Genomic DNA, 17,208 nt, shown 5'->3' on the forward strand with positions numbered 1-17,208 from the left:
TTTGTGTTTCTGTCTCCCTTGTCTTTTCAGGCTGTGCCCATCCTCTGCTCTGCAGCATCATCATCAGCAGCTCTGCACACTGCGCTGATTCCCATTCAGTGTGTGTGTGTGTGTCACACAGGTCTGCACTCTTCACCTCTCTCTCTCTCTCTCTCTCTGTCTCTCTCTCTCTGTTTCTCTCTCTCTCTCTCTCTCTCTCTCTCTGTCTCTCTCTCTCTCTCTCTCTCTCTCTCTCTCTCTCTCTCTCTCTCTCTCTCTCTCTGTCTCTCTCTGTCTGTCTCTCTCTGTCTGTCTCTCTCTCTCTCTCTCTCTCTCTCTGTCTCTCTCTCTGTCTCTCTCTCTCTCTCTCTCTCTCTCTCCCTCTCTGTTCCTCTCTCTCTCTCTCTCTCTCTCTCTCTCTCTCTCTGTCTCTCTCTCTCTCTGTCTCTCTCTCTGTCTCTCTCTCTCTCTCTCTCTCTCTCTCTCTCTCTCTCTCTCTCTCTCTCTCGCTCTCTCTCTCTCTCTCTCGCAGCAGTAGTTCAGGACTTTACTTCAGGCGTCACTCCTTCCTTTCCATCCCGTGTCTGTCTCTCACCTGCCCCTGTAACCGACCCGGGAGAGACGCACTGCAGCAAGCCGAGCCAGGGGGACCAACTGAGGCCGAAGAGACGCCGAAATGCTGCGGGGAGCGAGTCGGTATGTGGGATGTTATTTTGCTGATGCTTGATGCACTTTTCATCTGAAAAAAAAAAAACATTTCTAGAAAACAATTTAGCTGGAGATACTTCTTTTACTTTTGTTTGCTTATTGATGGGAACCATTTAAGCAAAACACGTCACAAATTATTTAAAACGGTAATAAATAAATAAAATAGATGGGAGGAATTGATTTATAACTGATTAATACATGTGTAAACAACAAGAACATGAAGATTAGTAACAATAATAGGAATGTTTTATGGAAAACAACTGCATACATCATGACAACTCTGCACTATTTAAGACCTGTTTTTGTGACTTTGAACACAAATCTGATGTTATAAAATACGTTTATTATAAGTGGAATTTAAAAAAAGAAAGAAAGGAAAAATGAAGGGAAAAAAACCCCCTGCATCAATAATAGTTACGCTAGTTAGAATAAACTATATACTTGTAATTTTGTGGCCCCCGTGTGGCTGCAGGGTTGTTTGCATCTACTGTAATAATCCAAAAGAATCAGACCTCTGTATTTGTAAGAGTGAGTTATACTTGTATAGACAAGCTGTAATTACATGTAACGTTCAGCCCTCTGGTAAAGCATCAATTATTGAATATGAATATGATTCTTGTTCATGTTAGTTTTGATTTCATGTCAAACCTGATGTACAATAGTATTTCTCCCAAATTAGAAAATTGTTTGAAAAAAACATTTTCTAATTTCCAAGCTCAGTAACAAAATATGTCCCTTATCTAAATAAATTCAAGTCGAACTCTACAGTAGGATTAAAGATGCTGTACAAGATTGAGAAAAAATGAAGCATATTCACCTAGAAGGAAAACACTGTGGAAAATGTGAAATTTTCAAAAACAAACATCACAACCTCAAGTATAGGCAACCTGTGCAGATACTCAATCACTTGCTGGTAAAGAGTAATAACACGCATGTGTGTATAATGATAAACCTTTAAAAAGTTTTCTACAAAATGGGAGATTGATGTTGATCCTTTGCAGAAATATGAAAACTCTTCTGCTTATCCGTTACCGGGTCACGGGGGCAGCATCCTTAGCAGGGAGCCCCAGACTTCCCTTACCCCGGCCACTTCTTCCAGCTCCTCCGGGGGGATCTCGAGGCGTTCCCAGGCCAGCATCAGAATCAAAATGTGTCATGTTGAAAATATATAATTGTGTGTGCTTTCATTTAATTCATTTTTATTTTACTGATTTATTACACTAAAATAATGGAGCTGCATGTGGCCCCTGAACAAAGATTGATACCTGTGTTCTAGATAGAGAACCTCTTATTCTTTGGGTCAGAGGTTCACAGACTCAAAATGCAGAACAAACTGCTACAGCCATAGTTTTCTTCCTGCTAAGACGATGCAGCACCATTAATAGATTAGATGTGTTGCAGACTGTGAACCATGTACACATTGATAGGTTTTGCTGTATTGCTGTGTGTTTGTTTTCATGTGTTTTAAACTGGACCTGTGGTACCAAAACAGAAATAAAACACATGCCTATGTCAAGGTTCAGGGTATTTATGTGCTGAGTCTCCATGTTTTATTTGTCTTCTTCTTAGATCCATTAACCTCATGTAAATCTATTCGAAGCATGAATAAAACAGTCCTCTGTGTAACGTGAACCCAGCAGTTACTTCTTCTTTGTGTTTTGGGGGAAACAGATGATGTGATGCTGCTGGAGGTGCCTGATTGTCTTTCTTTGTGTCCTCCGAAAACTGAAAATCTGCTCAGAACAGTCAAGGGGGGAAAAAATTCTAGTTTAGTCTGATCGGTGCTCGGTTTGTCTGTGGTTTTGTTGAGTCAGGGTGAGATCAGGTTTGGTTTAAGTCCACTCAGCACTTTCCCAGTCTAACTGGATGATGAATCAAGTTGTTGGTATTTTTTTTAACCATGATGTAGGAACTTACAGATGGAGATACTTTCCAGATACTGGGAGGTCTAGAGGCAGAGGTTTAAGGATTCCATTTTAGCCTTTGCTGTTAACCTGGTGAATGTAATGATGCTGGTGTTTGTCCCCCGTGGGGTACTGTATTCTAAGGACCTAATAAAATTAAAATTAGTGTAACATGTGCAGCTCATTTATGCCTTTTTTTGCCACTGCACATGAATTGTTGGAGAGATACAGCTTTGCATTGCAAGATGTTTAATTTCAAATGTTCTTAATTATTAACAATTTGATTGAATAAATAAATAGTAATTTAACTAAAAATAATTTTTCAGGCCTGATTGTGTGAAAAATGTGATGGACATTTCAGTGAATTTGGTGGATAAAGTCATCTTTGTGTTCAAGTGTATGCTTGTGTGACGCCCCTGACTACTGCGGAACAAACCAAGGACTTTCGAGCTGTAAAGCAGCTCAGTTATCCTCTGCACCTGCATCTTGTTGCTTTTTAATCATCCCTTTATTGAAGAGAGATTTCTTCACAGAAAGCCTACCGTACAGACAGACTTATTCCATGGGTGATATAAATGCAGGGTTTCTGTGAATGTTTAAATCCATCCATTTTCTGAGCCACTTACTCTATTTCTCAGGTTCGTGGGGTCTGCTGTCTATCTCCAACTCTCATAGGGCGTTAGGTGGGGGTACACCCTGGAGAGGGTGCTAGTCCATCGCAGGGCAACTCACACAATCTCTCACATTCCCATTCACTGTAACAGGCAATCTAGCGATGTTTTTGGACAGTGGGAGGAAGCCGGATGACCCGGAGAAAACACAAGTACGGAGAAAACACGCAAACTCCACACAGAAAAGACCCAAGTGTCCAGCCCAAGGCTTGAACCCAAGACCTTCTTGCTGTGAGGTGGATGTTCGAACCACTACCACACCATGTTTAAATCTGAACATCTGATAGGTCTGGATTGAGAGTGAGTTTTCTAATTTGCTGCTACAGAGCAACTCGTGCCTTTGTTGACTGTGTTGCATTCTGGATACCTGTGAGATGTTAGGACCACTATTTTTTAATCACGCTTTAAAACTATTTGCAGTCGATGCCTGTGTGTGCAAGAGGTGGACACTGAATTAGTCTTTGGGATGATTGATGCACGGACTGCATTTATTGGATCTATAATTTCAGTGCGATGGCATTGGTTTCTGCTTGACTTGTCTCATTGTAATCCTCATTAGGATGAGCAGTGCTGCAGAGTGTTTGGTGACAAGAGACCTTAAAGACCTCAGTGAAAACATCTGATCCAAAAGACGAGCAGGGCTTTCCCCTCTGCCATCCTGTGAATGCACAAAGTGCTTTCGAGGCACGCTGTGGCAGCAGTTACACCATTAGAGTCAGTGTGCTGGGTCTTAATGTGGTCATCTATTTCATACAAAGCCTGTTCCAGAGCCTTTCTGAGCCATTCTCTGAAACTTCCTTTTGCAGCTATGAAAAGAGCAAGTAAAAGAAAAGAAAGCAAGCGAGCAAGTGTGCCAGTGCCCTGTTCTTTAGCTTTCCCTGAAGCCTTTTGTCAGTGTGTGGCTATGAAGTGAAAGCACAGTGTGCAGCTGTCCTCTTGCCCCATCGCAGGCTTTTTGTGAGAGGTCTTCTTCCTAGGAATACTAATGGTGATTCAAACTCTGTGGAGTCAACCCAGCTGGCGAAAAAAAAACAAAAATCACTTATGCTACAATCAAAGAAGGGCATTTAAAATGACACGACTTACAGAGCTGTGCCTCTGCTGACTCCTTACAGAGGATGTGTGTGATAGTGAAAGTGATCCTCAATACAATTAATGAACATGAAGCTCTGGTTTAGCTCACATTGTTGTGGTTATTTTAATGTGGAGGCCAAGTTAATGGTTTTTAAGGCTACTCATGTTGTGATAGTTAAGTCTATCTTTAAAATGTAAGTTTTTGCCACAACACTATTTAACCTGATTCAAATTTGTCAAAACAGGTAACCAAGTTCAGCTGTTTTGTCCAAGATAGGTTGTCTTGGACAAAATATGGGTTGTCTGTCTACAGTAGGTAGACAGCCCATGTTAAAACATCCAAGGTTACATTCCCACATTTGCAGATCATAAATGGATGGTGGTTTCCTCTTATTGTAAAAAAAAAACAAAAAAAACATACAGGTCACGCTATCCAAGCTCAATCCATAGGAATCCGCTTCTATTTAATTCATTTAAGTTGCTTAAGGTATGTACGAGTGAAATCATTTCATGGTGCATTTTTCCAATCACAACAAAGCCTGTGATTTTGTTAAGCAAATGGTCTTACAGAATAGAAACAAACCGGTGGAGATAACAGGCAGGCATGCTGACAGTGACCTTTAATTTTACAATAAATCAGCTGAATGTGTTCAGGCTGAAACTAGCTGAAGCAACACATTACACAACCACCGGAGTCAGAAATCACTGAGCCCATTAAAGGCTAAACATGTGTGAAATTGAAAAGTGGGAACTGGATTGGTCTGCTCTCTATTGTGTGAGCTGAAAACTGTATCATTTAATGGTTATTTGACCCTATTTTAAGCTTTTTTTTCTATTGGTTCTAATTCTATATTTAAAACAATTGACGACCCAGGAGAGCTTACTAAGTTAAAGTTCAGAATTAGTCTGTCATTGCTGGACACAGATGATGATCCTGTTGACCTTTATTTCAATGCTGATGCGGCCCATTAATCTGCCAGCCACATTAACACTTCTACTGTCTGCAGTGAAAGGGAGGAATAACGTTTGCATTCTTCAGGACTTGATTGCACACAATTAATTTGCAACAGTAATATGAAGACCTTTTAGATCTGATGTGTTTTTGCATGTATGTGTTGAAGTCTCAGGAGGACAAATGACAAGTATTTAATTCTGGTTTCTGTGTTTCACCTCGCAGACATGTCCAGATATTTCCACTTCTCTGTGCAGTCTGTCAGCTCACTCTGGCCTTTCCCACGCAAACTGCTTCTTCCTATGGTATGCCTACATTTTACTCTCACCTTCACTTGAATTATGAAAACCTAGAGCTATGCTTAATGATTCTTTTTTTTTTTTATATTTGTGCAGACGGGGTGAAGCGGCTACAGGTGAACATCCCTCACTCAGGTACATTATTTGCATCGTTGGGCAGCTCCGTCACCATCCCCTGCTCAGTATCGATGTCATCTGAGTCTCCCTCCACATATTCTGCCTCTATTGAGCCACGAATAAAATGGTCAGTGGTTTCTGAAGAAGTGGAAACTCAGATCTTGGTGGTTCGAGGGCAGAGGGTGAAGGTGAACGAGCTTTACCGAGAACGCGTCGCACTGCTGAACTACACGTCGAGCCCTGATGACCTCTCACTGTGGCTCAAGGATCTGCGCTCAAGTGACTCGGGCCATTACCGCTGTGAGGCGCAGCAGGGCCTGGAGGACGCCAGCGACCTGGTGCAGCTCAAGGTCAAAGGTAACACAATCAGAAATATTGATCACTGTTAAAGTCTCAAAAGAATTTATGACATGGATTGGACTAAGATGAGATCATCCATCCATCTGTGTGTGTTTTTAGGAGTCGTCTTCCACTACAGAAATGCTTTGGGCCGCTACGCCTTCACCTTTCATCAGGCGCGTGATGCTTGTGAGGCCATCGGTGCACAAATCGCCACAGTTGACCAGCTGCTGGCAGCTTATCGTGACGGATACGAGCAGTGCGACGCCGGCTGGCTAGAAGATCAGTCTGTCAGGTATTAAATCATTCCTGTATCAGCCTCTCTGTGCTCTATAAACACACATGCAAAGTTCTTAAACCACTGCCTTAAATTCTGGTGAGCTTTTGGTATTTGATTCACCTTGGATATCAAAATCATTACGCCATCACTCCTTCAGGTACCCAATTCAAGTGCCCCGGGAAGGTTGTTATGGAGACATGGACGGCAAACCAGGAGTGAGGAACTATGGGACAATGAGTGCAGATGACGAGTATGACGTCTATTGTTATGTAGAACAAGCTGGAGGTAAATCCCTGTTCATGGTCAAAGGAAAAGTATTTTGATATACACTCAACGATTTTTACTTGCATGCAGTATATGAATGAAAAACATACTTTTTTCCCCAGGTGAGGTTTTCCATGACTCCAACCCGCAGAAGTTTTCATTTGAAGAGGCTCAGCTATACTGCAGGTCCACAGGGGCTGAGCTGGCAACAACAGCACAGCTGTACTGGGCCTGGAGTGAAGGACTGGACCGCTGCAGTCCCGGCTGGTTGTCTGATGGCAGCGTGAGGTTTCCTATTATCACCCCAAGAGAGCGCTGTGGGGGAGCTCCAGCAGGAGTCAAAACTCTTTACCGCTTCAGTAACCAGACCGGTTTCCCAGAGCCATCCAGCCTGCATGATGTCTATTGCTTCAATGGTGAGTCTTGTACCTAAAAACTGTATTTTGGTGAAAAAACCTCATAGCTAATAAAACTCACTGTGAATGAACTGCACTTTTTGTCCTTCTAATGTCTAACCTCACTCCACAGGAAACAAAAATGCATCGACAGACTCTCCGATGGACTACATGGTCACAGACGCAGAAGACATTGAAAAAGATGTTGTTATTCTTATGGAAAAGGATCATGAACTTCAAATGAGCAATCAAGATGAGCAGGTGGAACGAGAGGCCCAAAGTTGGCTGGAATCTTTATCATTTTTCACTGCTCCTTTTAAAGACAGAAACCAAGTCAACACCCACCAAACAGTCCGAACAGAGCCATCCTTCAGTCCGACCGCACGTACAAACCTCCCTCGGCCTCTAGAAGAAATGCAGTCTTTTACTGAAACAAACTTTAACTCACAGAATCATACAGAACAGATAAACATTACGATTAGCAGCATAGAACCTCACAAATCACCACAAAATACAACATTTTTCTCCTACGTTTACAATGAAACTCATCCTCAGCAAAACTCATCAGAAAATACCAAAGATATTCAAGTCACTGACATTACCAGTTTAAAAACACAAACAAATCACAGCGAGGCAAGCAGCAACCATTCTCATGAGGAAAGTCCCTGGGAGGTCACCTCTGTGACCTTTGACCCAATACAGATGACGCTGGAGAAGGCAGTCATGGAGGACTCTGTGCGAACATCGTTCATGAGTCAAAACTCAAAAGAGGAAGAGTTACATTTCTGGATACCTGATCAAGCAACCAGAGTTATCACTGAGACACAAACATTCCCTTGGTCACACATGGACGGGTCTGGAGATACCTCTCAAGGTATGTAAATATATCAACGCCCTACACACATTTTTTTTAATTTATTTTATACAGAAACACTTAATAAATAATTATTTAACTGTATCTGACAACAAAGGTTAGAGAAAACATTTCAGAACTAGCTTGGAAGAAAGACTATGCAACGTTAATTAAAACCAAAAGTACCACTCATACACTGCTTTGTAAGTAACAAATGCTGTAATATTTAATATGTGAATGATTACAAATGTACTAGGATCACTACATTTGACAACCTCAATACTGCCATTATTTAAAAAGTGTCTTTTAAAAACTGTTTTCCAGACAGCGACCTCGACATCTCAACCGCAGAGTCTCCTGCTGTGGCTGCCACCACTCAACCAACTCCTTTTGCCTTGTCTGAACATCCAGATCTCAGTTTTTCTACAGCCAAACTGGGCTTGCATGTCCTCTCCACCATATCACAGCTGTGGGAGGCATCCATCCCCATGCAAGAGGGAAGTTCAAGCTCTGACATTGAAGATAGGCATAACGTAGAGCGCAAAAATGAACTGCACTTAACAATGTCCGCAGACCAGGTCGTTTCTGGAGTAAGTCTGTCTACGGAAACAGCTCCAGATAACTTAAACACCTCTAACGTCTTTCCTGCAGACTCTAGCACTGCAAACACGTCAGGGTATAGCATGGGTTTATTTGTCGGAGCCTATGAAGAAGCCAGTGGGCATGAGCCGGGTACAGTTGAATATGACATCGAACTTAAAAAGAACATTATTAATGCAACAACTCTTGAGGGAAAAACTGAAAGTTACACTTATACACTGGAAAAGGAAGCAAATGTTTCCCTAACTCCAAAGGAAGCTGAAGGTAATGGTATTTATACCTCATCTTTAGAGGAAAGTTTAACCATTGATCCAATATTTGAAGAAGCTAAGGTTTCTTCAACAGTTGTGCTTTTGGAAGAACTGTTCAATTCTTCAACCCTTGATCCAGACTTTAACTTCGCCCCAACTTTTAAGGAAGGGTTAAAAGCTGACCAAAACTTTGAAGAAGCTAAAGTTGCAACAACACTTTCCCTTGAAGTTGATTTAAACAATTCTTCCACTGCTGAAGAAAACATTAACTTTATCCCAACAATTAAAGAAGGGCTAAATGACTCAGCTCTAGAAAGAGGAAAAAATGATTCAACAACTATCTATCAGGAAGATTCCTTTGGCACCCCGACACCTGAGGATGATGTTAACATTAGCCCAACTCTTAAAGAAGAGGATAATATCGCTCCAACTCTCGAGGACTTTACTACCTCTACCATTATATATAAACGTGAAAAGTCTGTGAATGACCTGCAGAACAGCCAAAGAACCACTACATCGACCACCGACCCCATCTCGTCTGGCTCAGCAAAAACCACCATCCGATCCACCACACGCCCCTGGAGCCCATCCACTACAATGTCCCGGAAGGCGACCAACCATATGCCGCCAGTGGACTACGGTCTGGACCTTGAGATTAGTCTCACTCAGTCACCCACCCTGCTTATTTTGACCAATGAAAGGGCGGCTAAGGGTGGAGCGGGGAAGTCTTCAGGTAATGTCAAAGCTCATCTCATCAGTCTAACCGTCCTCTTACTGCTCAACACAGTGATGCACTAAAGTCCCCTGTCTCTGCTCCATGTTGCTCTAAAATCCCTTCTGCTTTTCAAGCCCTCCCCCTCCCACACTCCCCCGTTGGTTTCACTTGTTTCACTAAGTGAACCTTTCCCCTGCTGACTCTTCCTGTTTTAAACACTCCTCCCTTGTCTCCTTGTGACTCTCCCCTGCAAGACGCTCACTGTGGGACAGCTCCCTTTGGCTCCTGTCAACCCCCTAGTCTCTTTGTGCATGATGTTTTTCCCTCACCCATGCAAAGTTTGACTTCTGTGAAGTGTGAAACATATGTCGTAAAGAGTAATCAACTGCTTCTGTAAGAAAGGCAGTTTTAGCATTGGTAAAACGTTCTCAGTATTGTAATCTAGAGAGTTTAAGTGTAAATAATAGATTTATGGACATTTAAGCACATAATCTTCTATTGATGAATGTTTACTCTGTGCCATTTTAAAGCTCTCTCACCTTTTCCATCAAACTAGAATTACCTCAGAAGAGGATTTGTCTTTTCTATTGAAAGTAACGTCATTCACATTGAATGTCACAATTCCTAATCATACAACTGCTTAATACGTCATACAGCATTACGCTCTGATAGATGGTATTGGTTTTCAAGCACTCTTATGTCATAAGCACAGTTTTTTTTTGTAATATCTTCATAAGCACAAACCGTGTTCAATGCAAACAAAGGGCCCTGTTTTGACAACACAACTGTGAGAGCACAGGGCGAAGCTAGATTTTTCTTATTTTTTAATATGTTGCCAGATACAGCTTTGCAATGCTATGACCATCATATAATTTCACTGCATGATTATTTTGAGCTCGCCTTCCTCCTACAAGTGATGTTCTTTTTTTAAAAAATAAATATGCACAGTCTAACAGAGTCAGAGAGATTTGGAAAGCCAGGTCAAAGGACAAACAACAACTTTCATGTTATATTTCACCATTTATCAAAAATATTTTTTACTGAACATGACAGCAGATGAGTTGTTACTAAGTTATCATTTTTAATTTGCATTATATTTATTTGTATCAATACTAAGAGGTTTAAGATTGAAGAATTGAGGAGCGAGATAACGTAAATATTAGGATTTTTTAAATGTATGTTAACAGTAAAAAAAACCAAATAATGAAAAAGAACATACAAAAGGATCTCTTCTCAACTGGTGGTTCAGGAGGTAATAGTGGACTCCAGGCATTTGGTTAGACAACAAATATCATATTGTTTTATTATGGTAACTTATGAGAGTAAAACTTATTCCTACTTTTAATAGTTGGTGGAAGTTATTTAGTGCTTTTGGTACTTTTTCCATATTTCTTGTTAAATGACACTTTTCAGTTTGATTGCTTTACATTTCTGCAAGAAAAAGACGCTGTATACGTGTCATGTCTATTATGATAAACATATAAAACTGCATCATACAAATACACATATTTTAAAGTTGTTGTAAATGTGTTTGTTGGTAGTTTCAGAGGGCTGAAGGAAGGTGGGTCCTAAAGCCTGATTAGATGAAAATCACAGCAAACTAGTAAACACTGCACCAGACTCATTTCCCTTTTTGTTGAGCATGTCAGACACATTTAACTCTTGTAGTAGGAGCTTACATCAAGTGTGTGTTTGAACTACCATTGATGTTACTTTTTTCTAATCAAGTCTATCATGTTTATGTTGTTTAATCCCATTTGTTTGATACCCCTGTCTGTTCTAAGACCTAATACAGACTAAGCTGAAGTATTTGTGTCCTGTCTCTCTTTCGTCTATGAATCGGATTATTTAAACTCCTGTGTGTGTGTGTGTGTGTGTGTGTGTGTGTGTGTGTGTGTGTGTGTGTGTGTGTGTGTGTGTGTGTGTGTGTGTGTGTGTGTGTGTGTGTGTGTGTGTGTGTGTGTGTGTGTGTGTGTGTGTGTGTGTGTGTGTGTGTGTGTGTGTGTGTGTGTGTGTGTGTGTGCGTGCGTGCGCGCCATGTGTCTAGATTTTACCCTGTATTTTAATGTTGGAATAAATTCTATCCTGCTGTCATCTTTGCATGTACAAACAAAGATACAAGAAGCATTGCTGAAATATATGACGTAAAGTGCGGCTATAGATACAAAATATTAGACCTCACTTTGTTATGCAATGATTTTTTTCACGTTACCTTGAATTTACATTCAGCAGCTTAAGGAAGGGAATCCAATAGTGGCGACTGGAAAGAGGCAGTCCCTTTTATTCATTTTAATAACCTGTCAATGCTACTCTACAGGTGAACTAATGTGTTTTTGGGAAGGAAGACATTGTGCATGTTTACATGCCAAGCTTCTGTGTAATAATTCCAGCAAGTTTATTTTGTCCTGTTTTTATTATTAATATGTTAAGGTTTCATCTATTCAGACGATTTCTTTCAGGAAATGTACTTTCTCCTGACATGTTGTGACTGTCAACTATCAGACACCTCTGAGGAAGAATGACAGCTTCAATCGTAACATGTCAGGGGGCAAAGGTAAATTTCCTGTAAAAAAGTTGTCTGAACAATTGAAACCTCAGCATGTGATAATCTTCTTTGTCCTCCAAACTTGATAGACTAATAACTTGTCCAGGGTGCTCTGAGTTGTCTTGGATTGGGCTCCCACACCATCCTGAAGAAGATGATAAGTGGGTATAAAAGAAGGAATGGATGGACTGATAGATTTTGATTAAGGACGTAGCATCACTTTCCCACTCGTAGGCTTAGTTTTGTTCAAACCATATCATCAGACTGAGTGTAATGACAGATCTCGCATTGTTCATGTTTACTGTGTCGAGAGAAGCAAATAGACCAAACCCTCATTTAAAGTGTGTCATTTCAGCTCGAATGCTTCAAACCATCATTTACTTTTATTTCTACAAATTCAGCTAAATTGAAAGTGACACTTAAACCACTCACTTCTCATATCAACACTGTAAATGATGCTCAGACAGGGATTTTTGGACTGATGATGGGAAACATTCCTCAGCGTAAAAGACACAATTGTAAACACTGTAACAAAATCCACACTTTTCTCCTGGAATTTAGTGTTGGATTAATTAATTAATTGTGGGAGAGTTTAAAACAAAAATAATGAATAAAAATAATTGCCTTTTAAATATCCTGTTTAAGAATAGGAAGATCTTACACTGACATTTGCTGCCATCTGCTGGCTGTTCTCCTGTTCTCTTTACGTCCTATCAGTGAAACCAAAGATACATTTTTAATGCATCAAAAAAAAAAAAAAAAAACCCTTGTCCATGTAAAATGTTAATTCCTGTCATATGCCCTCCACGTCCTCTGGTTTATGATTTTTAAATTAACTCTGGAGTTCCTCTGTTGTGTTTTAGATGTTTGTGTAAGTGAGCCATGTCTCAATGGAGGCACCTGCATGGACAGAGAGGGCCATGTTGAATGTCTCTGCTTACCAACATATGGAGGACACTTCTGTCAGACTGGTGAGAGCTCTGCTACTTTACACTGAACACTGTTTCTTACATGTCATGAAAATTAAAGTGTGTGCAAGCTCTTGAACAGATGTAGGTGTAAAGAGTACTGATGCATATCTTCCTCAAGTAGAAGCACTGTTACTTGATTGAAATTGTACAAGTACTAAGTCATACATAAAATACTTAAGTACAAGTAAAAAGTCATCAATTAAATAGTACTAAATAGTACTAACTGTTAAAATTTACAAGTTACATTTACCCCTACCCCCACGTTTATTTTTGGTAATAAATCTTGCCACGGTTCTCTTGTATACAGTAAACATCTTATGTATAAACTTAAAAAGTAAGAGACAAAATTAATAAATTATTTTCCACAAAGGCATCTGTATAAAATAAAAGGTTTGTCAAAATGTACATTTTTTTTAAATTAAAATAACACCACTGAATTCAAATCAAAACAAGAAGACAGTCATCAACATCCCCCGCCAGATTGGTTGTCATTATAACTCACAACCTTTTCTTAAATGTCCTAAATCTAAGAAGTTAGATGTATACATAAGAAAATATTATCACATCAGAATATAAAATTACTAACTATCTTAAATGGCTTCTAAGAAAAGCTGTCGCCTTTGAAGATACCTCGAATAGAGTAAAGAAAAATTTAACAAGGGCAATAACTCTGGAAAAGATAATTGTGTACTTACCATTTTCGAACTCACACGAAGCCACACGCCAAATTTGGTTATCCTATCTCAAACAGTTTCTGAGAAAAGCTGTCCCCTTTGAAGATACCTCAAACAGAGTAAAAAACAAAACAAAACAAGGGCAATAACTTTGTAAAAAATAATTGTGCGCTTCTCATTTTCGAACTCCATCAAGGTATTGATACTCTGAAGCCACACACCGAATTTTGTTATCCTAACAATTTCTGAGATGTTTTGGCACCGAGCATTACGTTTAATCTGGTTGGTCGGCTATGATGTGATGCATTTGATTGTTGTCTGGTCATTTCATTTTTTTTGTAGTTTCACAGTGTCCGTTGATCATTTTAGAACAAAATGGACCCACTACCACCTGAGCCACGGTCACAGTAAATAATAATTTACTCAGTAACGGTTGGGGGTAGAAATTACTTTACTTCTTTTAAAATGCATTTAAAGTCAGAGTAAAGCAGAAATTAATTTGCGTTATGAGTTTGTCACACCACAGAAACATGTGTCAATGACCACTGCAGCCAAATTTGAAAGATGAAAAAAAAAAAAAACCGCTAATTTAATCAAATTAGGTTTCACAATCATGGAAAAAAAGCACTTCTCTCTGCTATGAGACGCTGGGGGCGTGTCAGTTAGAGGCGCCTCTGTGTACTGTGTCTGGGAGAGAGCAGTGTGAAAGCAGCTCCAGTGTCGATAGTGCTTCTCCCACTGGTTTTCTAAAAGTGCTCGGATCGGGCCAAACAATGTGTCAGCGTAAAGGTCTGCCCCGGACGCGTTTTATTCCCCCCGAGTCCAAATATGTGGATTGCACCTGCTGGGGTCTGCGGAAGTTTGGTATTCTAACCGGTTGAATGACTTTTTACATGTTCTAAGGAATACATTTATGACCTGTTTAATGTGTTTAGGAGAAAATGGCTGATTTGGAAATATACTAAAAAAAAGAACAAGTACCAATAAAAGCTACTCAATTACAGCAATATGAGTACTTGTAATCCTTTACTTTCACCTTTGCGCTTGAACTCTTGCATAGAATGTTTGAAATAACTAGTATGGCCTGTGTATGTGCAGTGCTTAACAGAACTAAACAAAACTTGAAGACGTACAATCAATAGGAATGGAACAAAAAAATGGAATCCGCCTGGTTGTGTTTACGTCTCCACTGTGACCTTCTCAGACCTGGAACACTGTGAACCCGGCTGGGACAAATTCAACGGTTTCTGCTATCGACACTTCAGCCAGCGTCTGAGCTGGGAGGTGGCAGAGCAGCAGTGTCGCATGATGGGAGCTCATCTGACATCCATCACAACCCCAGAGGAGCAGAGCTTCATCAACAGTAGGACAACATTCATGTGTTAGGATTGAGATCTGAGCTATTTGTTTGGTTTTCCTGCTGATTCCCTGACTGACTGACACTTCCATATGTACTTAATGTCAGGGAACTACAAGGAGTACCAGTGGACGGGCCTGAATGACAAGACAATAGAGGATGACTTCCGTTGGTCTGATGGAAACTCATTGGTGAGACTTGTCAGAGATACAGCAAATTAAAGACCTTTCAGTACTATAAAACAGATACAATTAAATATGTTTAAGGGAAAACCTTCAACATGTTCTGCTTTTTATATTCTACATTTGCTTCAGCTCTCATTATATTCATGTTTTTGGTATGCATTTGCATTAATGCTATTTAATTTGACCAAAATACAATTTTCATCTCAAGGCAACTTTACCAGAGCAAAACTGTAACTACTACTCAGAGTTAATGAGTTATTTTCTGCAGTTAAGCAGTAGGACTCGTATTCGTGGCTTCACAGCATTAACTCCCCTTGTTCGTATATGAAAAGTGAAACTATAGCTAACTATATATAACTTTTGTTGTAATTACAGCTGTATGAGAACTGGTACAGAGGGCAGCCGGACAGCTACTTCCTCTCAGGAGAAGACTGTGTGGTGATGGTTTGGCACGACGACGGGCGTTGGAGCGATGTCCCCTGCAACTATCAGCTCGCTTTCACCTGCAAAAAGAGCACCAGTGGGTGACAAATAAAAAAACACAACTGAGCTACATTTGTTGCAAGCGGCCATACCACATCACTGAGACAGGGAGGCCTATCTCTCTTCCCCTCTGTGGTAGTCCTGAGTTGTTGCATGTATGTTTTAAAGTGATGGTTCAGGTCTGACCTTGGGATCCATACTCAACCAGTGATCACCGACATATGAGGAACAAAAGGACATTTTATTAAAAAGTTGGTGCATTTTGAACCCGAGATATACAAAAATAGCACCAATAAAATAATCTGAATGACTGGAAGTTAGCTTTGCCAGAGAGAGCCTAAAAAGCAGAAAATACGGTTAAATAAAGGAAAATAATATATAGAATTAACTTTGTTTTAATTCCCAATGGAAATGAATCAAAGTCGGATCAGAGCTGTTTCCAAGAAAAATGCATCGACCCACTTTTGGATCCAAGTTGATGTGTTAAGAAGATCTGTTTCACACATTTCTAAGTTTTTTATTTGAATTGTTGATGTCTTCCCACAGCCTTTTGTGGTCCTCCGCCAAAGATCCGAAATGCCTTAACATTTGGGAAAGTTCGACAGAGGTATGAGACGAATGCACTGGTGCGTTATCGCTGTGAAGAGGGTTTCCAGCAAAGACTAAACCCAGTGATCAGGTGTCTGTCTGCAGGCATCTGGGAGAGGCCAAAGATCCGCTGCATACCTGGTAAGAGGGCTCGAACCTGCAACCATATTAGATGCTTATGACAATAATGAATCCTTGAATAATCCAGAAAGAGAACCCAAACCACATCACAATAATGTATCAAATCTTTGCTCCCCTCAGAACCTGGAGGCTCAACTCAGCTTCCCCATGAGACTTCTGCAACCAACAACTATGCAGCTGCTGAGAACAACAATGAAGCAACTAAAGAAACACCACAGTACTGGGACATCAGGTTTTAAATGATAGTTTTCCAAAAGGAAGACCCTATGAACCACTGAGATAAAGAAAAGTAAACAAATGAGGATTCCTTTGAGCCATTGAGGAAAACCAGCACAGAGGAAGTCACTGTTTTTCTTTTCTCGTCAAATATTTGTACCCCACCTTAATATTGGGTCAATGTTACCCATTGAGCCATTTGAAAAATATCTCATTGGTTCATTTGTCTTTTTGTGATTTTTTTTGTTTTTTATACTACGTGTTATGCTTATGTCTTTTTTTTTAATAGTAACCATAAATGTGTTTTTATCCTAATGTACCCTATCCCACCTTTTTTTCAAAAATGCTTTTTTCACTTCCAGTGGATGCACTACTGTTTGTCAGCCTGATGTTGTAATTAAGTTTTGTATAGTGCTGATGATCAAAACAATAAATTACTCCCTTACCTTCACATATTTACTTTGTGCTATGTTGACTTTATAAAGAGTTCGGGACTGTCTGACCCTTCATTAATCTGAAAAACATACACCACCTTGTTTTTTTCTCCTTTAGAATGAAGTTTAAAACCGGCGGGTAAACACCCGACCTGGCAACTCTGGTAGTGACTTCCTGTGTTTTCAATCACGTGGTGAATTGATTGACTGTTG

At 40.1% G+C, this 17,208-nt stretch overlaps 1 protein-coding gene across 1 annotated transcript; it reads left to right on the top strand.

The window, feature by feature from the left end:
• Nucleotides 1-441: 441 nt before the first annotated feature.
• LOC114472097 (brevican core protein-like) lies at nt 442-16,886 on the top strand. The gene is made up of 14 exons (XM_028461198.1): nt 442-675; nt 5,514-5,593; nt 5,684-6,061; nt 6,164-6,338; nt 6,481-6,608; nt 6,710-7,003; nt 7,116-7,856; nt 8,160-9,419; nt 12,810-12,917; nt 14,796-14,954; nt 15,057-15,139; nt 15,509-15,653; nt 16,163-16,345; nt 16,466-16,886. The coding sequence occupies exons 1-14, from the start codon at nt 656-658 to the stop codon at nt 16,582-16,584; spliced, it is 3,873 nt and encodes a 1,290-aa protein (XP_028316999.1). The 5' UTR covers nt 442-655; the 3' UTR covers nt 16,585-16,886.
• The last annotated feature ends 322 nt before the right edge of the window (nt 16,887-17,208 follow it).

This window comes from Gouania willdenowi, chromosome 11 (assembly GCF_900634775.1).
Source record: "Gouania willdenowi chromosome 11, fGouWil2.1, whole genome shotgun sequence".
Taxonomy (NCBI): Eukaryota; Metazoa; Chordata; class Actinopteri; order Blenniiformes; family Gobiesocidae; genus Gouania; species Gouania willdenowi.

Excerpts from the sequence above, each read along its gene's own strand:
- LOC114472097 (XM_028461198.1), top strand. The coding sequence starts at position 656 with ATGCTGCGGGGAGCGAGTCG. Across the intron at positions 7,857-8,159 it reads GTCTGGAGATACCTCTCAAG|ACAGCGACCTCGACATCTCA; the intron begins GTATGTAAATAT and ends ACTGTTTTCCAG. Across the intron at positions 16,346-16,465 it reads AAAGATCCGCTGCATACCTG|AACCTGGAGGCTCAACTCAG; the intron begins GTAAGAGGGCTC and ends TGCTCCCCTCAG.